At 35.5% G+C, this 27,091-nt stretch overlaps 1 protein-coding gene across 1 annotated transcript in view; it reads right to left on the minus strand.

The window, feature by feature from the left end:
* The window catches only part of SOX6 (SRY-box transcription factor 6), a 349,859-nt gene that overhangs the window by 186,736 nt on the left and 136,032 nt on the right, over nucleotides 1-27,091 (minus strand). Inside the window, exons 5-6 of the mRNA XM_054699396.1 lie at nucleotides 15,795-15,967; nucleotides 12,991-13,059 (exon numbers count right to left, since the gene is read on the minus strand). Coding sequence (XP_054555371.1) covers nucleotides 12,991-13,059; nucleotides 15,795-15,967 — 242 coding nt within the window. The remainder of the gene's footprint in view (nucleotides 1-12,990; nucleotides 13,060-15,794; nucleotides 15,968-27,091) is intronic.

Consider the following 27,091-nt stretch of genomic DNA (forward strand, 5'->3'; position numbering starts at 1 on the left):
ATGAGTAGAACAAAGACTGATGCACAGACATCTTGAGGCCAAGTCTAGGTTTCTTTTTGCCACTACACCCCTTTATATTTTGTCTCCCAGTTTGGACACCATACTTCCCATAGAAGGGAGAAGAACAAGTTTTGCCAAGAGCAGATCAGTAATTACTTCCATGTACTCTTTTTTCCCAGGGCTTGAACCTAAGGTAAGGTCTCCCTGAGCCGAAGCGAACATACAGATCTGTGGAATTAATTCTGTGTCCTAGGCAAGTTTGAGAAGAGTAGTAAGTTAGATATCAGAAAAACAGTCTAAAAGCACTGAAGAGATTTTTCCCCCCGGTTATCTTGAGACCTGGTTGTTTTTGATTAACTGGAAGCTTTATGTAAGCAATTAGAAATCACACATGACAGTCAAGTTGTTAGATTTGAAGATGTACCGTGATTACAATCTACTCCAGAGTGCTCAAAAGATAAAAGGATAGATAGATGCTTGATTCTTTTTGTTGCCTGAATTTTTAAGTAAACATAATAATGATAATAATATGTTAATTATAAAAGCAATGCATTTCCTTCCGGTCTTTTTTAATGCCTATTTTTTATGTAGCTGAGGTTATACTATTTCTATATTATTGTGCTTTGAGTTTTATTCTCACCTAATGTTATAATACTAGCATTATCCTAAATCATTAAACATTTTTTCATAAATATCATTTTTTTTTTTTAAAGGGGGGATAGGAGTCAGAAATTCTTTTTTTTTTTTTTTTTTTTTAAGATTTAGTTATTTATTTATGCAAGCACTGGGCACAGTCAGAAGCCGGAGGGTGAGAGAATTCACCAGAGCCAGAGAGGGGAGCAGAGCAGGCAGAAGGACCGAAGTACACCGCTGAGGGGAGCAGCGGGCGGCAGGAGAGGTCTGCGCGCCATGCGGGACCCTCCTCAGGTGGCCGGGGAGCAGCCGGGGATTGAACCGGCGCTGCAGAGGCTGCGGGCAGCCCCGCAACCCAGCGCTCAACCGCTGCGCCACCAGGGAGGCCCCATAAATATCATTTTTAAAGTCTATAATAGTGTATCAAATGAACATACCATAATAAATTTAATGACTTTTTAAAACATTCTTTTGAGTTACATTTCATTTTTAAATAATTTTCTTTTATAAATTTTTTTAATGAAAATAAAACAAGAAAAAATAGTTCAACTGTAATTCTACTCTATAGATACTTGCCTTAAACATTGTACTCTGAACTACCTGAGGTACACACACAGCAAATCCCAAATCAGGGTATCTCTAGTCAGCATTTTTTTCTTAAGAAGGAAAAATACAGGGCCTCCCTGGTGGTGCAAGGGGTTAAGATGCAACCTATGAAGCAATCCACAGCCACTGCAGCACAAGTTCGATCCCCAGCTGGCCAGGGAGCAACCCACATTGCACAGCAGACCTCTCCTGACTCGCCCTCTGCTCCCCTCAGCAGTGTATTTCAGTCAGTCTGCCTGTTCTGTTCCCACTCTGTCTCTGGTGAATCCTCTCACCCCCTGCATCACTGGCCTGTACCCCACCCAGCTCTTATATGCATAAATAATCTTTAAAAAAAAAAAAAGAAGGAAAAATATAGTATTGATATGGAGGCTAAGGTCCAGAACACAGATCTCAGGCTACCTCTTCTGCTGATCTGAATTTGCCTCCCACAAGGGATCCAAGGTATTCCAAGGTTATACTTCCATGCTCAAGCAGACTCCTCCATGAAAGGGCCCAGCAGAGACCAGTATATTTGCAATCCACAATAGAATGAAAGTAAACACTCTAAATAGAAATATAGCTGTTATATGGATGCCAACTAAGACCAACTTCACTTTTCTTTGTTCTTGCATTACAGATACTCCAATCACAAGCTGGAATCCTCCAATGATAGAGTGTATGTATCATTGCGGGTCTGACCTGGTCTACCTAATCTTTCAAGACTAACCTCTGACTAGAACCTAATAATGACTGCTAGCTTCCTTTTACCACCTCTCCTGGCTTTTCCATGGACAAAGAATATCAGGTCATGTAATGGTATACCCACTCCATCTAGCCTTCAACTATAAATGTAGAAACCTGAGTCTGCCCAAAGTATTACTCAGAGTAGGAAAGACAGAAAATCTTTGGAACTAGTTCTTCCATTTGTCAAACTTCCATTACTCGTCACTAAGAAAGGTGATAGCTGTCAATCCACATGCACTTTCCTCCTCTCTGTCACTGCTATCAAGTGCATGCTTCTACCACTTGATGTTACTTCTTCAAAACCCAGGGCTCCAACTACTGACCTCATTATCTGGGAGCTATTGTGACATTTATGGTTCTCAGAGAAATGCAAGTCAGGAGGAAGGAGGGGCTGACAGAAGAAAAAAAGGTCCTTTAGGACAAACAAATACCTGAACACAGCTGGAGATCTTCTCCTTGAAGTTTCAGGTCTGTGACTGCCTCCTCAGGCACCATTCAATTATGAGAACCCTAAAGTGCCCAGTATTTAGGTAATTCTCTATACATTAACAAATGACTTCTGCCACATTCAGCTTCAAAAACTGTAAAGCAGGACTTAACACTTTTATCAAATGACAATACCTAAGGAATGTTGTGTTGTTTTATTTTTCAATCTAGATAACTCATTCCTGACATCATCACAATTTTTGAAAGGGGACAGATGTTATTAGACAATGTATTGAAACTAAAATCATTTATTTTTTTTATCCTTTCCCTATGTATAATACAACAAAAGAATGTGTAAGGAAGAAAGAACACTTGTGCTGCTGGGGAATTTATGATGCTCTTACAGTACAAATAAGCTTGGCTTTGTAGAGTTATTTAAAATAGTTGCTTCCATCTTAACGTGTTAAAGCAGCAGCAAAGTCAGTCTAGCTAAGAGTCCTTTCCATCTGTACTAATCTCGCTGCTGTAGAAAATTCATCTATAGACTGAAGAGAAAAATCTTCCACCAAAGTGTAAATTTAACAAAAGTCTTGACTATGACCTAACTGAAAATAACATTTACCCTTTATTCTGATCTGTGAATTCCTTAACTTTCATTGTTTAATGTTACAATTTTAACAGTTTGCTAATGGATTGGGTGGTGGATAAAATGAATTTGGTGTCTCACAGTGAGACATTACACCTTTTGCATCATTCATTTTCTTCTATTCTGAACAAGTAAAAATATTGGACTCTAACATTAATAACTTTGAGTGGGAGTTACCTTATGTGAATTAAAAAATGGTTATGTCAGTAGATCTCTTCAGAATTTGAAGGATATTTCCCTGTGCTATATCAAGTGTCACACAGTATATCAATTTTTATTTCCCATCTCTCAAGTCTGGTATGCATACTGTTTAACTTCTTAAATTCTAAGTGTAGGCATAATTCACAAAAGCTGGGCAAATGCTTGACTTATGGGAGATGGCACACATAAGATTTATATGAACAACTTTATTTTAAACAAGAAGGACTTTTGCATTTTGTGGTGCTACATCACATAACTTCATCTGTGTTTTTTAAAAAAAGCTATAAATTGGAAAGGTTCATTTACTATCACTCTAACTTCACAAGGACTATTGATCTAATAGAAAAGCCCATTTCAGTGTGAAAGGTAAGAATTTGACCCTATTTTCAAAAATAAAATGCCATACTCCTTTTTAGGCAATGTCTAGGCAGATCTAATTCTCAACCAACCATTTGAGTGCCTGATAAAGCTTACTCTCCTTTTACCGACAATTGAAATAGCTCTAATGTGGCAGGGAGGAAACTGTTGCTTTTTCTTTTCCACTAGATTATCATGGTGATAATAATTGATTATAGTGCATCCACAGTGATCATGCCATATTCACATAAATAATTTGGGTTCTAACCTTGCATGTGTATATAGATACAAACAGGCTTATACACACAGATCCAAAATATGTACATGTGTGTTTCTCTATTAGGGATACTGAAATTATTCCTATACCTAGTATACAAGAACAACAGCAATGACAATAGAGTGATAGTGGTAGACAGAATGCACTGAGCTCTTACTAGGAATTTTGTATGATTATACCTAAAATCCCACAACACATAAGGTATTACCATTATCCATCTCTTAAGAATTAGGAAATGCAGGCTCAGAGACAATACGTAACATGTCTCACAGCTAGTAAGTAGCAAAACAGATTACAGAGCTCATAAGTTGTAGAACCAGAATTCAAGTCCTGGTTTATTTGGTTCTAGTACCCCATGCTGGTCTACAAAATGTTCAAATTATGTATACTCTGAAACAGCACATCTTATTCTTTATACCTTCTAAATGCATGTACAAATTTGTCTTAAAAGTGGATTCAGATATATTTCTCAGATATGTCAAGATAAATATTTCACAGAAATTAAAAAAAACACATTTAAAAAAAATGATAGGTTGATATTCTAGGTCAAAATTCATTTTGATCAGGTAGTAGGAATCAAATGATATCTGAGAACTTTCTTTATGAAAGGTGTCATGTTATTATATAAGAAAGAATATGCTTAATTTTATTTTAAATATTTCTCTCAAAGACACAAATCTTCTGACAGCAACACATCCCTCTCTTTCCAGTACACCCATACATAAATAAAAAATCAAGTTATTAGAAAACTAAATTTATTAAAATTATTTAAACCATGATCCACTATAAGCTTTCTAGCTCTTAAGTAAAATAGCTATGACTAAATCCAAAAGTATACTTCGACTGCTTAAGAAGTTATGCCCCAATGAGAGAGAGACAGAGAGAAAAAGAAGTAGATGGTCCAAAGAACTTAGAGTTGACATTTAACCATTTAATCTGCAACACACTGTATAGAGCAGTATTCCTCAATCTGGATTATCCTCAAGAATCTTTGAGTGAGCTTTTAACAGTTCCCATCTGGAACTTTACCCAAGACCAGTTAAATCAGAATGTCTGGGATGAAACCCAGGTATCAGTATTTTCTTAGGCTTCTAAGTGATTATGAAATACAGCCAAGATTGAGAACCACTGGCAACAAATGCTCTCACTCACTGATCACTTCTTGTCAACTGGAGATAGTAGCTATAAAAAAGGGTATCACCATTAAAGATCATTGATCCTTAACATAGAGACATATCAGTTCAAAATCCCTGAAAGTAATATAATTAAGTTTATATATAAGTATCAAAGGAGTCACACAGTCATGAATATACTTCATACTTACTACAAAAAAAAATTACAGTTATGCTCTTTTTATCTCTCTCTATGTGGGTATACTCCCACAGTCACAGGAGGATACATATTGACTCTGGAATAGAAATTGATTCTAATGCCAATTTTTTCCCATTTACATATAAAGAGAATGTAATAAGATTTTAGATGTTAGGTACTATTGTCCACATTTTACACACTAGGAGACTAAAGATTTACTCAAGTCATGAAAAGGACAAATTAAGACACAACCTGGAATGTTGGAAAACAATACTAGACTATGAAAGACTATACAGAGCTCCACTCTGGTTCTGACAATATTTAACATTTTAAGCTTAGACAGGTTTGTGATCTGTGCGCTTGATTTCCTGGTGTAAAGTAAAGGATTTGGACAAGAGTAAGAGTTGCAGAGATTCCAAAGAAAAATGTGGAGACAAGTTACATATATTTGGAAGCATTTTTATGCTACCAAGTGAAACTACCAGAAAACAGTGAAATAAAGAAGATATCATCTATCATCACCTTTACTTCATAGAAAAAAGGCATTATTATTCCAAAGAAACTAGAACAAAACATAAACTCAGAGTTATTTTTAAGTACAGTTTAATGATAAACCACTATGGTGCTGTTGAATAGGAATAGCTACAAACTGTGCCCCAACTACTGAATGAGAACTGTGAGGACCTCTAGGTGATGTTTTCAGGTTTAACATTCTCTGTAGGGCAACCTTGCCCCTCCCTGGCCTAGTTCCACTGGCCTGAGAGTCCCACTTTATTTCCCTCCCCTTTCTCCTCAGTAATTTTTTTCTTTCTCTGAAAAAAATAAATAACATTCTGTGTACATGGAGGTAGGGTGGTCTATTTGAAACCATAGAGTTTAGTGATCTTTTAAGAATTTCCCAAAATTTTATCATTAAAGAACTACCTTCATAATTTTTGCCATACCCAAGAATCCACATATTACATGCTTAAGGTTCTCATTTAAATTCTTTTTTTTTCTTTAAGTAAAGGCAATTTCTTATTTCTTCCGCAAATCAAAAACTAAAATCATTTATAAACAAAAGATAACCATACAAATAAAATTTTTGTTTTGTATGTTATAAATTCTAGCTAAAGACTACTGCCTCCAAAGGAATCAGAGGGATCAAGGAAATCAGAAAAGAGATGCCTTTTCTCTGGGGGGTTAATTTGATGTTGTGTAATGTAACATGCTGACACCATCTGGATCATTTTCCCACTCTGTTCCATGTATTCCTCCATCTGAAGAAGTAAGACAGTCTCCCACTTTCATCAATGCCAGAAAGAAGCTGAGATTTCGGTTTCCCTAAGTTTTTAGTATCACTAGTTAGACAGAGATGGGGAGTAGAGTCTGAGAGATAAGCAAAAATAGATAAGGTAGAGAAGGGAGGGTAAGCTAGAGGGATTTTGAGAAAACTGAAGGCAAGTGCCTGAAAAGCATTAAGATTCACCACGAGTTTATGGCCTATTAATTATGTTCTTTGCTATATGATCACATGTAAAACACAGGTAGCAAACTGATGATAAATCCATTGCATAGCTCATGGGATCTGGTCAGGTATCACATCTTTTAGATCCACTCCAACTTAAACCGTCTAGTGTGATTAATACAATTTCTAATTCACAATAAGAATTTATAGTTTCAGTTATTAAAATCCTTGTTGTTCAGCTTTACCTATTCTTTATAATTCAGAAACTTCATATTAAAATGTTTGAAGCAGGCTATAGAGCATCTATCATCACTTAAAATGTTAATTAGGTTACATAAAAGAAATAATTAGATTTGCATTTTTATCTTGGTTTTAAACTTCCAAAGAAGATCACAACAACCTGCCTTTGGGCAATTAAAAACAGCATACAGCAGGGAAACTGAGAGAGGACAGTCATCTGCTTTTCCTGACCAATTCATGATGGAAGATAGAATTACAAAATATTTTAAGGGTTTGCTGAAGCTGGGAGCTAATCCTAGAGTTCTATGCTTTGTTTATAATCCTCATTTTACTGCAAGAATATCAGATAAATGTACAGTGCCAACAGAAGTATCAAATTACTTTCAATGGGTTCTTTTGGTCCTGTACAGCAGTTGTTGGAAGGAGATCTGTTTCCTGATCAATAACACACACACACAAAGAACTATTCACTAGAGTCAAAACAGGGGCACTGAAATTCTTTTTGTTTATCAATGCTAAATACAATTAACAAAGAGATATGTCCAATATAAGACAGAGGAAGTTAGTGGAAGACTTCTTTCTTTCCTCAGTCTTTTTGTTAGCTGCTCTAGCCATTTCCAAAAGACAATAAATGGAAGGTCCAACTCTTAAAATTAGAGGTCAATTAGATACTTAATGATGAAGCATATCTTCAAATATATATCTATTATTATTATCCTAGCAAAAAATTAATTAACCAGGTCATGCAGGCCAGGAAGGCTAATGTATAAAGTAATTATTTCTGATTTTTAGACAACTACTTCACATAAAAAGGTAGTCCTTATTCTGCTCAGCAGATACCTGAAATGCCTGTAGTTAATCATATTGAAGGAAACAAAAAGCAAGGCTTATCTTTTTAAAAGGTGAGATTCTGCTTAATGTTTCAAAACAGTTATCTCCTTGCTTATAGTGGTAACACTGTCTTCTGGTTTCCAGACAGCAAAAGAACACACATTTAATGACACTCAGGAATATAGCACACAAATAACATACAGGGATACATTATAATCAGAAGAGAGAAATCACTGAAAAATATTCATTTAATCTTAAGAAGAGAGTGAAGCTTCAATGAAGAGACAAACACTGGTTTTGGTAAAGTAAATAAATAGCATGTGTTACAGCATTTAAAAGACAAAGCATAAGAAAGCATAAGAAAGCATATCTGCAATGCAGCACCAATGGCATTTAGCTTAGGCCTTTCACAGATTGAATCTGTACATCTAATATATATATTAAATGATAAAGGGTAACGAACAGTGCATATTAATCATAAAGTTTTACAATTGTGAAGATGATCAAAAAGCTAAGAATTTCAAGTTTCATAATTATACACAAGAAGGTGTATCTAAATTAATTGAGTAAATCATTTCCCTGGCCCAGGAAGCTAAACGCCAAAAAAATCCCAACCAGTCAGTCTGGTTTTCTTTTTTGTTTGTTTGTTTTTTATGCTAAAAAGCTTAGATTCTCTTCTATTTTTAAGAAATTGTTGTCTGGACAGTGATGTGAGGTGAGGACACTGCCATATAGCACCCAGTATAAGTTGATTGAATAATTCTAAAATTGGAGTCTTAAGAGATATGAATAACTGGATAGCACCAGTCATGCCTGGAAAAGTACATTTATCATGAAAATATTTTAATGAGCTGAATTATCTTGCTGAGATTAAGTCTAGCAACAAAATGCCAATGTTAAAAGTATTCCTGTTGACTTGCTATCAAAACAAAGGGAGGTATGTTGTATCCATGAAGAATGTCTTTTCTAAAACTAGCAACAACAAATGTTGGCAAGGTTGTGGAGAAAAAGGAACTCTCCTGCACTGTTGGTGGGAGTGCAAACTGGTCCAACCACTACGGAGAGCTGTGTGGAGATCTCTGGACCTACTAAACATAGGGCTTCCATATGATCCAGCAATTCCACTCCTAGGTATTTACCCAAAGGACACAGAAACATCAATTCCAAAGAGCACCTGCACCCCTATGTTTATAGCAGCACTGTTTACAATAGCTAAGCTTTGGAAACAACCCAAATGCCCAAAAATGGATGACTGGATCAAGAAGATGTGGTACATATACACCATGGAATATTACTCAGCATTCAAAAAAGATAAACACACGCAATTTGCAGCAACATGGATGGAGCTGGAAGGGATCATGCTCAGTGAAATAAGCCAGAAAGAAAAAGAAAAATACCGATGGTCTCACTCATAGCAAGAATCTAGAAAACTTAAATAAGGGACCAGGAAAAAGAATAACTATAAGAAAGAAAATATCAAAATCAACAAACTATGAACCAGAGACACTCTTTGGAGGGTGGGGGGTGGGGAAAGGAGTGCTTGGGGTCAAAATAAGGGGGTTGTAATTGTAAGGGGAATATAAAAATAAAATTTAAATAATAAAAAAAATTAAAAAAAAATGTTTTTTCTAGACTCAAGAACTATAATACAGACAAATATTAGGTGAATAAATACATGAGTGGATCAAGAAAATCAGGATTTATAACAAATTTTTTATTTTGCTTAAAGTAGATTTATATTTTAGTTGATCAAAATACTTCAAACATGTTTTGATACGTCTGATGCATTAAAAGTGAATTTTGTTTACCAATTAACATAATTTACAAATAAAATACTTCAAAAGATCAACTGAGACACTGTCAAGTGGGGGTGGGAGAAAGAGGATGAAATTGCTGAAGCAGATGTCTGTCCTTTGTAATAATTATAGCATAAGAATCAATATTCCCAACTGCAAAGACCCATACTCTGTGATTTATTAATTTTGTTTTCCACAGAATTGGTAAGAAATGTGCTATTTCAGTCCTGGAACTATCAAAAATATCTAACTTTTTATGGGCTCCATATTGGGGGAATTACTTTATATATCGCAAATTAGAAGAATCACCATTCTCCCCAAAGCACAGAGGGATTTGAATTCTCTGAACAAATAGCTGCCTACAAGATCTGTTAATATTAAAGTATTTTAATAATCATTTAAAGTTATTATCTCATTTTTTAACTGACAAAAAATTGACCGGAAATATAAAAACAGCTTGCAAAATCATTCCATTTTCCTTTTTCAATACAACATATTTTTAAAACTATCTCTTTAAAAGTTTAGTTAGGTTTTAGGAATACAAAATCATCTAAAAATATATTTAAGGAAGAACAACATAAATGATATATTAACTGCATGTAAAAATTATGATAGATTACAAATAAGCATGGAGATTCTACAATACTATTTTGGTCATGCCTTTTCCTATCTCTAATGAAAATTCTACTTTTCAATCTGTGCAAGCCATTCAGGTTTCATTAGCTTCCACTATAATAGGCCCAGATTTGTTTGTGTGTGGTTATTGCAAGAATGTGGATGCTTTCCTTTCTTTCTATTACAGCTTGAAATTATAAAACAAAGGCACTAACTCAAAAGTAAGCATTCTGAACTAGAAGTAAAGTACTGTCTTGAATATAACCCCCTGATAAGTGTCTTCATGGCTTCATTTTGCTGACCATGTTAGCTAGTAGGTTCTATATTAAAAAAAAGAAAAAAATTCAAAATTTAAATGAAGAAAAAAGGTCAAATTTTCTGAAATTGTGTATTCACTTGCTTTCTGAACAGACGTTACATTTTGTATTCATCGTTCTATTTGACACTTTATTCTATTTTGTTTTCAAAAGGAGGAATGAATCTTAATGACAAAAATCTTTGTGAAGCACATCTGAAATTTTATATTTTGCTCAAAACTATATTAAAATTAGGCCAACAATAATCACTGTGTATGGCTTGTCAAAAGCCATATGTATGGCTTGTCAAAAGCCATATTTGAAAAGAGTTAAATCATTCCCCTACCAAAACAAAACTAAAAGTCTGAGTATCAAATAACTGCTAGGTAAGTGCCAAAGATAAATGTTTTGTGTAAGGAGTAAGTGTATTTCAGTATTTGAAAAATTCTTTGAATGGTCTCATACTGATAAGATAAATGCTGACAAGATATGTAATAATGCAGTAGCTCAGGACAGAATGAACTGTAAATACAGGTTATTGCTTCCTTTTATTTTTTGAAATATAAATTCTTATTACAAAGAATCCCATATTTCTAAAATGAATGAAAGTCTAACTCTTTGAGTTTCACTATGACCTTTTATAATTTATGCTGCTGAGATCAAGTGCTGATTAACTTCCATTTAAAAAAAATCTAAACAATGAGAAATATAATTTCTAAAGAAATTAAACTCGTATTAGAAAACTTGTAAGACAATCTCCTTATCGTCTCAAAATGAATATAATATTTTAACATCAAGTTCTATAGCTTCCTGAAAAAGACATCAATTTCTTGTAGTCAAGTTATGACTATAAAATTATATGTAGTCAATAACTACTAGTAATATTTCATAACAATACTCTGAACTAAATTGGTTGCTGTTCATCTTAAATCCACAGAACCACAGACAAACATCAATTAAGACAGTCAGTTAGTACAAATAACATTGGGCAACTAAGTGAAATATATTCGATATAAATATAGTAGTGAGTAATAAAGTAGTAAAAACATTTAAAAGTAACTGATATGAAAATGCCTTAAGGAACGTCTTCATTCCTGATTTACAAGTAAGAGAAACAGACAGAACCACAGGATTAAGTTATTTAACAACTAGAGTTTTTAGAGAAGGATCTAGAGAAAAAAATGTAGGAAGTCACAGGTTAAAAATCGTGACTTTAGCAGGAGACACACTGAAAATTCTAAAGGCAGAGCAAAGGAACACATGGACAATTACATGAGGATTTCAACATGAGTCATGAAAGAGATAAGAGGATGAGAAATTATTCCAAGATTTAACTATAAAGGCTGAGTGTCAAAAATGCCAGAGATGTTCCAACTCTTCTAATTTGAACTCTTTATTCTGAAATATATAGACTTGAGTATGGACTATAGAATCAGAACTGAAAAACCAAAAGAAAACAAAACAATTATCACTGCTTAAAACCTCCTAGTAAAGGTAGCTGGACAAAATATTAAGTACAGATACTTCTTCAGGTACCAAATTGATGTTTTAAATGCACTGACTACTACTGGAACACTCAGAATAATTACCAAATGAAGCAAGGATCTAAGTTAAAAATCACTGTTTTTCATCAATGAGGTAGACAATTAGAATATGTTACAACTTTGTGGGTGAATTTTTAAAATTCAGATTGAACTGCCTCAACTACAGCAAATCACAGATGCCAGAAGTTAAAAAAAAAATAAAGCAACCAAGAGAAACCAGAGTCTATTGTGGGGGAACATATAACTCTGGAATCTTATTCCTCTGGCTTCTGAAAAGTCACACATATATGTTCCTGTTCAAAAACAGGGACTACTTAAAAACTGAAGACCACTTCCCTTACTCATCTCAAGTTGTTCGTTAAATAAACCATTAAGCATCTAGATGGAATAACAGAAAGGATTCCTTTCTAGGCCATTGTAATTATGATCTATGTATTATATTACCCTGCCACAATAAAAAGGGGTATTTCTAAACTGTGGTACAATTATTGAGGAATAAGTTTTCTTCCTTTCTATACTACACGCTTCTTGAAGACAGACAGTTATTCATTAATCTTTATTTTCCTGAGCACCCAGTAGAAATGCAGTAAAAATTTGTTAAAGGACAAAGTAATTGTATCAGCCTTTTACCAAGTCATAAGATTCTTCTCATAGCTGGCCCAATCGGCTTGTCCCACAAAGTAAATAAAAAGAGGCTTCTCCTCATGTACTATTAGATGGTAAAATACAAAACAGACAGTGGCTTTTGACAATAAAAATAGCCATATGTGTGTTACCTTGGAAACCATTAAGTTTCCCTAGGTTATGTCAGACAAATGACAGGAGGAAATAATAGATAAGGTTTATTCTGCTTACGTATCACATCAGAAAAGAAATCTATTTCTTATATCCACTTACACAATTGTGTGTAACATCCTTGAATAACAACCCTATTGGTGCTGTTTATAAGAGAGGGGTACATTTGCAGCATTTTAAATTCCATTTTCAAGGAGGAAAGTATTTACGTATAATCAGACGAGAGTAATAAAATACACTGACCTGGATCTGTTGCTGCAGGAGATTAATTTTGTGCTGCTGTTGCAGAAGTTGCTGCTGTTGTCTTGCAATCTATCAGAAATAAAGTTTCATTAAGTTAAAATGAAATGCTTACACCTTTGTGATTATCTCAGGTATCTCTCTTGGCATTACAAGAATACTTTATTACACTTCTATGTAAGAGTCCCATAAAATGAGAGAGGCAGAATGCGAGAAAAGGAAAAAGCTTAAATAGGTGCCATCTCTCCACTTACCCCCCAAAACTTTATAAGTTAAAGCTCTATATAGTGTTACATTTGTGAGCAGTTCATCTACACCTGTATTGGTCATTTTTGAATGAATGAAAATTTCAAAATTAATCCTTGAAGACTAAAAACAGAATAACAGGCTACATTTTTTTCAAAAACTTAAATTGGATATGAAAAGTAAAATCTGTAAGCAAAGACTTTGGTGAAACATTTTTTGATGTAAATATTTTCAGAACTGACAACACAAATATTGTCAAAGAAATGCCAAAGAAAAAAACAACCCACACAGCAAATGTAAAAAAATCTTTAGCTTTTTTGTTGCTGTCATACATCATGTACAAAGCATTTTTTAAAACAAACAAAATTGAATAGTTATCCATTTAGCCTTTTGAGAGTAATGTATTAATTTACAGGATCTACATGCAAGTTTTATATTCCTTTGCTTCATTCAACAATCAATTCAACATCTTCACATGCTGTCTAGTCTATAAAAAGGAATATTAACCACTTCATGCAAGTGCTACTGAGGACTGAATCTGCCCCTCAGGGGAGCAAACAACTTCTCTAGAATAATGGTGTTTACTATAAAGCAAGAGTTAGGCATTGGGCTACTTATTGCCTGGAAAAATGTGCTGCTGGAGCTTGAAGCCCCGGGGGGATGCCCCTTAGTAAGAACACACTTTCCAGAAACTTAGGAAGCCAGAGAGAAAAGTGTCCAGTGGGAAGGAGTTAGTTTAGTGGAACCCTATGGTCAAGAGTTAGGGTTTTTTCCCCCTCCCTATCTCTTCTATTTTCAAAAGCCAGTATTCTAGAATAGGGGATTTTGGAAGTGGAAATGAGTGCGCATCAGATGTATACTTCCTGAATCTTTGTGATGTGTTAGCTTGGAGCAGAGGAAAGCACTCACATCACATTTCATTCAGCAGAAGAGGACGAAATGGCAGTGATGACTAGCTCCTACTGGAAGTCATGATAAAGCTGCCCCTAACATAGGCTACTGCTTGAGAAATGAGACCACTCCTCCCCAAAGCTTTATAAGCAAAATGGAAAGAGTATTTAATCAGGTTGGAAAGATCCACCCTGCTTGTCACCATTCAAATCAGAAACGGACAGCTCACTCTGCAGCTCTAGGTATAGATGCTGGGTCCCCTGAATATTTATTTCCTCCTAGCAAACCAGTGAAATACCACTAGGCAGCCAATATTGATGGTCCCTCCTAAATGATAAAGTGCCACATAGAAATGCTTCCAAAACACCACAGTGCAATTACTATCATCTACTCTAGACGCATGGGTTTGACACTGTGAAGTATGGTACATAAGCACCATGTGGCTCAAATTCTGAATTTTATTTGCCAATCGGTTGAGCTACATGCTCGCTTCATTGAGCATGACAACCTAGTTTTAAGTGTCATTTAATTTTCATTTTGAAATATAATTACAAAGTGTTCACTGTAAGATATCACTCGTCTGCAAATGTGTCAAGATTAATTTGTGCTAGCTTATTCACAAGTGTCAATAGTTAATTACTGTGTCATCTCTGGATGGCTAAATGACATTCTAACTTCTGATTTTTTACAGTGTTCCTTTATGTTATTTTCCATTAGGGGCTGAGTCCATATTCCTACATGTGGGCAAATATTCAAGCATATAAAATACCAGACGTCACAACTCATTAAAATCAACAGAGCATATATTGCTCTATATACCCCTATAAAATACATTTAACTGAAAAGATAATTCCAGTAATAATGTCAGATTCCTAAAAACTGCACATTAATTTGGCTCTGTCTGATCTAAAGCATCAGGGGCTACTCTATGGGAACATTGTTGCTAGATTAATGTACTCTTATGAGACAGGAAAAACATTTGGGAAAGTGATTTATTTTTTAAAAGTTATATATTTAAACTTTCCTGTTTTCCTTCTTCCTTGTCACTTCTAAATCAGTGAAGTCAAATTCTTATAGAAGTCTTGTGCTAATTTGTTTTCAATAATTTCTCTATGCTATAGAGTAACATAAAATTTCTCACCCAAACCAGGACAACTTTTGCAAATGGAAGGGGGGTATTATTACTCATTTTCCTAGAAAACAGGTATTAACTGGGGCAATTCTGGGGAAACTGATATATATGATTACCCTAGCTTTAAAGTGAAGATTAGGTCAGTGAGCTGAAAAGTCTTCAAAGTTTTCTAGATCAGGACCTCTTCTTCTGGATGAGAAGCAGAAGGCTCAGAGAAAAACTACTGACTCGGGGTTAAGGTATGTTGGGAATACATGTGATATCTATGTGAATAAGAATCCCTGAGTGACTAATCACTGTCCTAAAACAGTGTAATCACTTCAGTTATGCTCAGTTGCTATGATGCCTTCCTCTGTCTTCACACAAACCCTCAGCATTCTTGAAGACCCTAGATTTCCAGAGGATTCTTCCTTCTTCATTTCTTCTTCTTCTTTGTCTTTTAGGCATGCTTATGACAAATAAACCAATCAATGTGATTACTCTCTGAGCTTGGCACATTCCACATTTCCAGTTAGTCAGCTCCTTTTGCAGGGCTCACCTGTTCTTGCTGTTGGCGAGCAAGGTCCATTTGCTGCCGTTGTTTCTCAATTTGTGAGGCTGCCAGTTTTTTCTGTTCATCGTGCGCTGCCAAGAGCTGCTCCCGTAAACTGATCAGCTGGGTAATCATGGTGGAGAGCTGTCGTTCTTTTTCTGCCAGACTCTCAGGTGTACCTAAAAATGAAAGCAAGAAGATATCTCACAAGTTTGCGAAAAGTCTAAGTGAATTGGGGAAAGGTTAGGGTGGTGGGTAGATTCAGAAAAGGACCACCCTAAGACATTTAAAGATTTAGGACAATAAAGGTCACTGTGAGTCCAGGAACACCACAGTTGTTAGAGCGGTGGAATAAATGTTAGGCTTAGTCATTGCCCCTGCCAAGAAAAAATATCGTCACTGATGAAATTCTCACTCACTCTTTCCTCCCACTCTTCGAAAAATCGACAACAAAAAGCAGAACAACCTACCTCATTCTTTCCCTTTCACCACACTCCCCTTTCTATTCCAAGCCACAACTACCTGGTCAAGTTTGAAAATTTATGATATTTAATAACAAAGATTAGAACCTGTGCATTGTATTAATATTCTAGAACCACTTCTACACTTAGTGACTAACATAGAATCTAAGAAAGAATAGGTGCTTAATAAATGTTATTTAAGGAATTTTCTGATCATTGCCCTAATCCAATTTTTCCATTGTACAAAGATCTGTCTCCAAAGTTCAGAAGTCAGGGGTCACTCTCTTGGCCATGGGACAAATTCTAAAGAGAAAATAAAGCTGCGCTGCCTCAGGTAAGAAAGGATTCAAGCTGTTATTTTTCCTATGAGGAGATCAAGCTGAAGTTCCAAGTTCATCCTTAAAGGCAACAACGTTGCTTAGAGGACTCCCTCACCCCTTTGTCATTTGTCATTCTTCAAAGGGAAAAAACACATTTGAGGTTGAAAAGGTTATGCATAAGGATGTGGTGTTTAATGAATATGATGTTGCTGAACACTTATGGTATGCACTAATGGTGCTGAACAGTCTTTTTATGGGTAAATTGCACAGCTCTCCTAAGTAAAGGGTACAGAATCCTTTTGTGAATCTAAATTAGAGCATTTTACTGCAGCATAAGATAAGAGTTTCAACCCACTGTATTTGAACTACACAGGTTTCATTATGAAGAAATGATCTATGATTTGAAAGCTTTTCAGAAAGATGCCACCAGCTGTCAAAGGGGACAAAGATTGCCAATTTTTGTGCATGTGGAAGAGGAGACGCCAATCTCGTAATGAACCCCCCCACACACACACACCACCAGCACCATTCCTGCTAAGAAAGCACTAGGACAACCTGAGAAACTAAAACATATTTAAATTAAGAGTGGCCCTATTTTCTGCATGGCCCATGGAGAAAGAAAACCTTCAGAGATTATGTCCAGCACTTTCTAGAAGGTGATTCCCAGAAGGAAAAACTATTGTCAGAAGAAAAGCTAGCACATTTAGGAATTCTTAATGTCAAATCAAATTCTGAAAGAATTAACTATCAGTACTCCCATATTCCTAAAGAATCAGTGAGCTAAAAGATGGCCTAAAATCAAAATTCAAAGAAAAATAAAGTAGTAAGATATTAACAAATGTATTCCACTGATGAGAACACTGTACTATATCAAGGATAGTGATCAACTGTTCTAACCATTGGAATCAATTATTTTCTTAATGAGTTATTTTTATTTCAGCAATAGTATTTTCAATTTGGTAAAAGGAAGAATTTCTTGATCCAAAAATATTAAAATATAAAAGCAGGTTTCCAGAGGGGATCATAAAATCTTTTCAAAGGCACGACAAGCTCAATGTGTATGTTAATATAGACAGGTATGAGAAAACACAAGTATGAAATTTAAGTAGTTACTCATTTTATGCATTATTAATAAAAAACTATTTCCCAAATGGAAACCAGGTATCAGATACTTTGTCAAGAATTAAGGATACCATGTCAAGAAAAAGCAGACACACTTCCCTCTTCTCATGCAATTTGTAGTCCAAAGAAGGGAGACACCATATTCAAACCATCACACAAATAAATGTAAATTATAATTATATAGGATTTAGGGGAAGTTTAGCCATGTTTGGGAGGCCAAGTTTAGGGAACATGTGCCAGAAAAAGTAACGGATTAGCAGGAAGATAAATATGAGTTAACTAGGCAAAAGAGTTAGAGGATGGTCAAGCAGTTTTTGAGGAGGAAAAAACTTCCTCAAAGACCTGGTAAAGGTGGGAGTAGGAGTGCTTCAGTGTTTTCCAGAAGCTAAAAGAAGGTACTAAAACTTAAGCAAGGAAAATTAATGGCAGCAAAATACCAGAGGAGGCCAGAGAGGCAGAAAAAGGTCACAACATTTAGTTCCTTACAGACCATGCTTGATGAACTTCATATTTAGTCTAAGAATATTTCAAAAAGACTAAAGCATTTTCATCAACTGATGATGTTGTCGTTCTGGCTGCAGTATGGAAAATAGTTTGGAAAGTTATAAGGTTAAATAAAGAGAATGTGTGCACTTTTTACTACATGTATTTTGTGCAATATGATCACTATGTAATTTTCTTGTTATACCTATCTATATATGGTGAGTTAAGAGAAAGTTTATTGGATACTAGGGAAGTTACTACTGTATCATAATGCTTTGGTAAAAAGAAGAGCAATCAAGAAATTTTGGGCAAAGACTCATACAAGAATTGGATCTAAAATTTAGATTCATGAGCCTCCCTGGTGGCACAAGGGGTTAAGCACCATACTGTGAAGCAGTCTGCAGCCTCTGCAGCACGAGTTCGATCCCCGGCTGGCCAGGGAGCAACCCACATGGCGAAGTAGACCTCTCCTATCTTGCCAGCTGCTCCCCTCAGCAGTGTGTTTCAGTCAGTCTGCCTGTTCTGTTCCCCACTCTGTCTCTGGTGAATCCTCTCACCCCCCCACCACCCCATCTCTGGCCTGTGTCCCAGTTCCTATATGCATAAATAAATAAATCTTTTAAAAAGAAAAAGAAAGAAAATTGACTCAAAAATAATCATAAATTAAAAAAAATAAAATAAAATTTAGATTCACTAGTAAAGACCAGAAAATTTTTTCTCAGGTTAAACAATGTCTTTTCGGCTATCTTCAATATGTAAAATCCTTTAAATAGGAAACAGAGAAGCTTAGGATATAAATGACTCCTTAGCTTCTTCTGTTCAAGATGAAGCCAAGAGGTCTACAAATGCATTTGTGACTACAATGCTAATAGACAAGGATAAGTATATCTGAATTACAGAATGACATTTAGCAGAATCTTTTTGAAAATCAGCATGACATTCAATTCGCTTAATTGTTAAACTTAATTGACATCTAAGTAAGTTTTTCACTGGACTGAGGAAGAAGACGAGTCAGAGATCAGTATTTTTAAACTGAGGATTTAGATACTCATAAGAAGGCTGCTACTATATTTCTCTTAAATTTGAGGAACACACACATATATATATATATATATATGGAATAGATATGGGTGGGAAAACAAATGTGGTTTGAATGAAATATAGCAGTATAACAAATTAAAAATTTCTCTTAATGAAAAATTTATATATGGATATAAATGCTTTATATATGCATATATAAGTATACATGGACTTATATGTACATACACAAACATATATAATTTCTATTAGAACCTTGAGGAATTAGTCTCTTGAATAGGAAACTACACATATATAACATACACATATTATATACACATATTTCTATTAGTAATGTGACATTAGTCTAGGAGGTCAAATTAAAGAAAATTCAACTAATATAGACCATACTCTAGTTTATGTTTTTGAAATGTTTAGTCATGTGTTCATGTATGGGGGGGGTTATTATCTGCACTATACTAGTGTATTTGCTCATACATAATGGTTTAAAACCAGATATTTAAAACTGATGGGATTGGATTTTTCTGTTTTAATTAACAGCAAATGCTTATGATGCTCTAATAAAAATAACACTAGCTCTGATCACATTGACCAACCAACATCTGAACACAAGTTACTCTTTTCTTTAAAAAGATTTATTTATGCATACAAGAGCTGGGGTACAGGCCAGAAATGTGGGGGGTAAGAGGATTTAAGAGAGACAGAGTGGGGAGCAGAACAGGCAGATTGACCGAAGTACACTGCTGAGGGGAGCAGCAGGCGAGTCAGGAGAGGTCTGCTGCGCCATGTTGGTTGTTCCCTGGCCGCCTGGCCAGGGATCGAACTTGTGCTTCTAGTGGCTACAGATAGCTTCATAGATTGCGACATAACCCTTTGCGCCACCAGGGAGGCCCTGAACATGAGTTATTTCACCTCAAACAATACCAGTTTAATTGAACATGAAAATTTGTATTGGCAAAGGAACTACAACTGCCAGAGTTGTTGAAATTTTATGGGACATAGTGGGGCAGCCTAAATAATGTCAGGCTATGTTAAAGAAGGCAAAATACCATACAGTTTGCTCTTTTGAGGTTACTTAACTCTCTATAGAAAATTCTGTCTTAAGTTATGCTTTGAGGATTGATCAAATCAACTTGGCGAAAAAGTAGATCAGATCCTCAGGATCTGTCCAGGCCAGCAGAGGTCATCAGTAGCTGCCAAACATCCTCTGTTTCACATTCTTCAGGCTATCTTTAAATGATCCTCTAAAATGATTCTCTTGCCAGAAAATACTTTCTCCCACACAGAAACAGAGGTAGTTTCACAAACCGCAAAAAAGGAACCAGCAAAAACAGCTTCCGTACACGGCTTCACTACATCGATGTGTCTGCTTTTATCCCATATCATACACAGTGTGTTCCTGACACTCTCCACTGTAAACTCCATTCTCCAACTCCAAACAGTGTAGCAGTTTTTGTTTTTTTTTTTTCCATGGGGTCGTCTTTATCCCCAAACCACATCTGTCTTGAGTTTCTCTCAGATTAGTCAGGTGGATCAGTGCTCCCCAGGGCCTGCTCCAGCTGAAGTATTTTAATTTGACTAAACACCTGATTTATTTTATCTCTCCGATGAGAAAGGCAGTTTGTCTTAATAGAGCCTGTCAGCCCACAGCCCCATTCACAGCAATTTACAGGCAGCCAGGGACGCTGGAAGAGAAGAGTGCCGTGATTCTGTATTTTATCCTCCTCCAGAAAGCACCTAAAAGCAGCTATTCACTGCTACTGCATGTGGCATTTTAGAACTGAATTAGCTTTTTATTCAAGTAACTACACTTGTTGTGAATAGCTTATCTGTAAAATTGCTACATTCACTACTGATTTTATTAACCTTTGGCTCTATCACAAAATGGTCTTCAGTTAGGAAAGACCTTTAAAATTGACACATTTTTTTCTTAGGGGCCTTTATTCCAGTGACTTCAGATTTACTGAGTTTGATCCATTGAATTCTTTACCAGTTGTACTTAAAATTTTGAGTCTCAATAGGAAGTCAATAGTGCGTAAATAAGGAAACACTTTTCAAAATGTAAATACGGCAAGCAATTTCCCTCATCAAAAGTTTTCAAATATCATCTTTCACTATAGCAGTTTCAGAATCAGCCCTCTAGCCTTTTTTGGTCATAATTTGAAAAACTTAAAAACAATTAACAAAAATAGACTATTTTTTAAACTTTACGAATTATAACTACCTGTCCCTAGGCCCAAAGCCAACAGAGAAAATTAAAAATCTAGGTATCTAGGTAAAATAAGATATTAGAAGTCTCTTCTTAATATAAATGTTAAATAAATAAAATCAAGTTTAAGAGTCATCTAAAAGTCTTTTTTTACATCAGCTCATAAAAGTGACACTACAAACTGCTAGTTAGTGCTGCCACATGAAATACATGTAATTACAATCAATGTTGCTAGAAATAAGACTGGGCATTGGGAAGTCACTAAATCGGGGCAAGGCAGGCACTTTACAGAGCTCTTCACCAAATAGGTATTTACTTCACCTCTTTTACAATATCCCCATATCTAGGCCGTTTACAATATAAAATTTTAAACAGGTAACTTTTTACAGCTGTAGCCGAAAGTGGGTCACTGCTATGTGGCGATAACTAACTTTTTCTAATGAGAAAACCCAGAAACAAGCACTTCAGTGGAGAGAGAGAAAAAAAATTAAAGGGAGAAAGGGCAGGTGAGAGGGGAGAGGGGGCGGAAAAGAGGGTAGCTAATTTAAATTTTGTGAATTTGTCGCATGCTTTTATCTCTTCATTTTTATGAAAGGCATGGTGTTTAAACACAATATTCACCAAGCCAAATAAAATTAATAGCAATAAATGGCATTATCTAAAAATGTATCCTAGGGAATTTAAAAGAATAAAGAAATGTTATCTAGCATTGCTCTTTTAGTGAATCATATATTACTTTAATAAACATTAGAATTTAACAATGAAAGGGCCAGAAGCCTGATTAACTAAAAGTGTATGTGCTGGGAATGACAGGGAGGGGTGGTGGTGACACTGGAATGGAGTTCTCTGGTGGAGGAGATACACTTTTCCACAACAGTACTGGAAAGATTGAAGCACTTAACAGTAACTCCAAGGCAGTATCAATCAAGGAACTCAGCCAACAATCCAGAAGGATTTTAAATTAAGTTGAAAAGCTCTTAAGAATCAATTCCCTAGTCAGTTCTAATTTTTTTTAATGGACATTGTCTGAGAAGAAAGCCAAAAATACAATGCTAGTCATAATAGAAAGCTGCATTTGATCTTTTCTGCCCATAGGTAACCTGGTTATACTGCTGCATCTTGCCATGCAGCCTCCTCATACATCAGATGGGCTGTGATGGCCCCACTTCACAAGCTTAGTCCATCACTTAACATTGGCCTTTTTTGATATAGCCTTCTTTTAAATGTCACAAAATAGGGCATCAAAAAGTCAACGAAAAGTAAATAGGGTAAGATGAAGAAATGAACAATCTATCAGAAGGTCCCCTGATAAAAGTTACTTTGTGGTAACTGCCTGAGAAAGGAACCCCTGTCCCAGTGTACCAGCAGCTAATTTGGGTTCTGAATCCAACAGCAGTTTCAAAAGCTTTTCACTCTAAGGGGCCCCAGTGCATCATAAAGATAAAGGATTTCAGTACAAAACCACCACAAAGAACTCTATTATCTTATCAGTCTTTGGTTACAACAGCTGAACCAATATGACTAAACTCTGAATGACTTTTTTCAAAACAGCAAAATACTGGAATTTCTTTGTTTTCTCATCAGTCAGCTATTGTCATTGCTCCCATATGCTACTGTCCATTCCTTAGTAAATAAAAAGTTTAATAAATGCAGCAATTGTACTCTTAGGAATCATTTACAGGCCACTACACAGGAAGTACAGCTCATGGACTGAGGTACAGGGTACTTTTTTTTTTTCACTAGATGTATCAGAATTTCCTTCTTAAAATGTAAACAGCTGTCCTTTAAATGTCATAAAAATCTATGGTGTACAAACAAGACAAGGATACCCACAAACTCCCTAAATTAAGATCAAACTCACTTGTCTATTCTGGGTACACTCACCTCTCCTTCAGCTTCCCCAATTTCTAACTGAAAAAAGAAGTCTATTCCTGGATCAGCTGAGGTCTATTCATGTTGCAAATCCCAATAAAGCAAGAACAATCCATGGAATTCTGCCATCCAGTCTCCCAATCTCACAGCTGGCCCTTCAACCCATTGTGCTTTCTTAACCCGTCCTCTTGGGGTCCGGAAATGAAGGTATCATGAAGCATTTCTCCTTCAGTATAGACAGACTGCCTTTACATTTCCGTTCTCTATGAATGAAAATCGGTCAATGGCTACATCCCCATAATTCAGACATAATTTCAGCCTTTCAGAAACATGGAATTCTTTGGTCTCTTGGGGACAAAACAGTAAAGTTATTTGTATCACTATAGCCACCTGGTATTATAGGATTGGCTCATTCTAGAAACTCCATCAGAGTGAGAAAATAGGCAAGGAAAAACTAAGAAAAATAAACCTTATTCATTAACGAGGTGTTGTCTTAAACACTTTTATGTATTATGTGCTATCTAATTTAATCTTCATCCTAATTGTAACATTGTTATTTTCATTTCAAAGAAGAAACATTAAGCTTTCAGGAAGTAAAGAAACTAGATCAAGCCACAGAGCATTTGACTAGATTTGAATTCGGATCTTCTGATTCCTAATGCAAGGAAATCTGGAGTCTAAAGAAAAGTTATCTTCCCTTGCCTCAGATTTAGAATATATAGGGGAATTTCTAAAAGAACAATGTTCTAAGGGACTTAGAATTTTAATGCCATATAAGGCTTAGAAGTATACATATTACATTTAAAAGCATAGCTAGGCAATCAGAAAACCAGAGGTCAGTAAAATGAACTTTGACATCCCTTAGATGTAAAAACAGATCCTGACTTTAAGTGATACGCCTGGAATTACTCAGAAAGTTAGCACCCAGCCTGACAGTCAAGATACTCTTATGTTTATTCCCTAGTCCCTCTCTCCAAAGAGCTTATGACCTTCTAGTTCTGAGTGCAAGTACAAAGATTATGCAGACTACAGCCTCCCCAAACATTCCAGATACAATATTTACAAAACCCATGAAAGGCTGAGAAACACACTCACATATTTTCACACATCAGGTCTGCTACGCCTTAGGGAGCAGTGTGCCTACAGGCTGAGTAGGAAAGATACTAGCTAAGAGGAGGTCCCCTGAAGAAATCTAGGAGGTACACCTAGTCAGGAATGAGAAACCTCCCAGATACAACTAAGCCCTAGTGTAGTTGCCTTTACAAATACATCATATACCTTGTTCATTTCTAGGTGTATTTTTAACTTGCCTAGTGAAAAGAGAGGGAATGCCTGCCCTAACTCATCATGCCTCAGTGAATAATAATACATTAAACTTATATACCATTTTTGGTACTAGAAAGTGTTATATAAATATACATAAACTAATTTATTCTTCACAACAATCCTATGAGGAAGGCCATACTTTATTCCCATTTTAAAGATGAGGAAAATGTCAAGTAACGTGTCCAAATCCTAAGCTGTTAAATCATATATCAATGACTCAAAATCAGGCAGTTTGGTCACCAATTCTGTCCTCTTAAGCACTCTGATAAATGGATAATAGTACTCCTAAATGATGCACCTTCTCAAAATTACTTCACCGAGGAAACAAAGTAGCTGAAATTCTCCTTACAATCTTTTTTTTAAATGGTTTGTAAGTTCCTTACTAAAACTATTTACTTACAAAAGAATCTTTGACAGTTTTTGTTCTTTAAGATAGCTCAGCCCACTAGCACAAAACCATACAGACCACTCAATCTAAGTCACAAATATTCACCACTGTTTGTAGTCATTTTTCATGACTAATGTAATCTCTCACTCTCTTACTTACTCGCTCCTTCCCTCCCACTGATCTTATTTCTTCCTTGTGCTGAGAACCCCCTATCTTGATTCTTGTGTTTAACTCCCTTAGATCTATTGAAAATTTGTGGTCCTGGATTCTCAAACATTGGAATTTTGGTTCTCCCCAACAGACTGATTTTGACTGGTTCTCTGTTTTTTGGTGCCATTTTTGGCTCCTCCATGATTGTCAGTTTCATGAAATGTACTCCTGTTCCCAATTACCTGATCAGCAATCTAAATAGCCCAATCCAGATTTTTTTTTCCCATGCTGTTTATAAGAATCAGGACATCCAGTGGACCTAGCTGTTGCCAGTGCTAAGACTTTGATGAGATGGCATGCCAAAAAATTTAAATAAAACAAAACAAGTAGGGGACTGTTTGTTTGTGTTTTTACATAATCATAGAGAGTTCAGCCTCCCAAATTACTGTGCTGAGTATCTGATCAGATAATAGGCCAATGATAGAGATTCCACCCATCACCAATTCAGATTATGAGTCTGAGAGGGAAAATGCAAATGGAAATTTCATATTGATTCTAAAATTGCTCTGTCTTTGATTGTTATTTCATATTGAATTCAGCTGGATAAATAGCATGCTCTTTTCATTCTTAATTTTAACTTTAATGATGATTTCTGGGTACAATAGGTGTAATCATCATTGTATTATGGGAACACATTACGTTCAGAAAATTATTTTGAAGATTATCTAATGTTTTCCATGTAGAACATACAATATTCTGGATACAACTGTTAAGGAATGACAAAGGAAGAAAGTTAAACTCTAACCAGAAAATATCCAGGTGATTTTGAACATGTTAGCATAAAACATGAACAAAATATTCAAAAACCATTCCTCACTGTTTTAAAAATTACATTAACATCAATGTATGTTTGCTCAGCCTACAGAGAAAAATTAGTTTAGCCGCTAATAGAATGTCCCATTTTAATACTGCAGCATTTTCTTATAAATGCATAGTACAGCATGATTCAGGGTTTTAAAAGAGGACCACTTTATACAGTAACTGCAGGTTAATAAATGAAACTAGAGAAGTTTATAAAAATTGATGATTATAAAATCAGTGGTTGCAGAGGCAGTGGGCTTTATAAATATATGGATCTCAGGCACATCCTCCTTATTGGGCTCTCTTGGCTCCCCACTCAGGTGTAAAGACTCTGTTGAGAATTAGAAAAGAATCTTTCACTACTCATAATTCAATAGAGAAAATTACTCATAATCCTATAGAGAAAACTGATGGGGAGGAAAAGCATATATGGGCCATAATGGGAACTTCCTACCTGATTGTTAGCTCCTTCAGGGCAGGGTCTATGTCACAAGCATCTCTATGACAAAGCACTTATTTAGAGTTGCCTATCACTTATTTTATGTTCAGTAAAGTAAAATGAACTAATAATCAACCAGGATGTTCAAGATAGGTAGTCACAGCAATTAACAAACCAGATGGAATTATCAGGAACTTTGGCAGCACTTGCACCATATCTAAGTTACTTCCAGTTTGGTAACCATTGTAACTAACAAAGCTCAATGACTACCCCACTTGCGGTGTCAGCAGTAGAAAAGCAAATCCAATAAAATATAGAGATAAATAATAATGTTTTATCAATTTAAGAAGTGTAGATTCAGACTCAAACATTTTTTGAGATGGTCCAAATATTTTCTATGTGCTGGAGTTAGCATTTAGCATTTTTATCTGTTTCAACAAACTTGGAAAAATGAGTCTGAAGAAGAGGGCTAAAAATATGTCTAAGATAACATAGCTTGTAATAAATCAAGCCATGGTTCTAAGCCAGATGGTCTAATCCCCAAGTCCAGACTCTTTCTAGTAAACCACACATTTCTGTAAGGGTAAGGGAGAGAGAAGAATGGCAACTAGTTTAAGACACTGACTTTTTGGAA

The sequence above is a fragment of the Talpa occidentalis genome, unplaced genomic scaffold (genome assembly GCF_014898055.3).
Source record: "Talpa occidentalis isolate TD23 unplaced genomic scaffold, MPIMG_talOcc4v2.1 talOcc4.3, whole genome shotgun sequence".
Taxonomy (NCBI): Eukaryota; Metazoa; Chordata; class Mammalia; order Eulipotyphla; family Talpidae; genus Talpa; species Talpa occidentalis.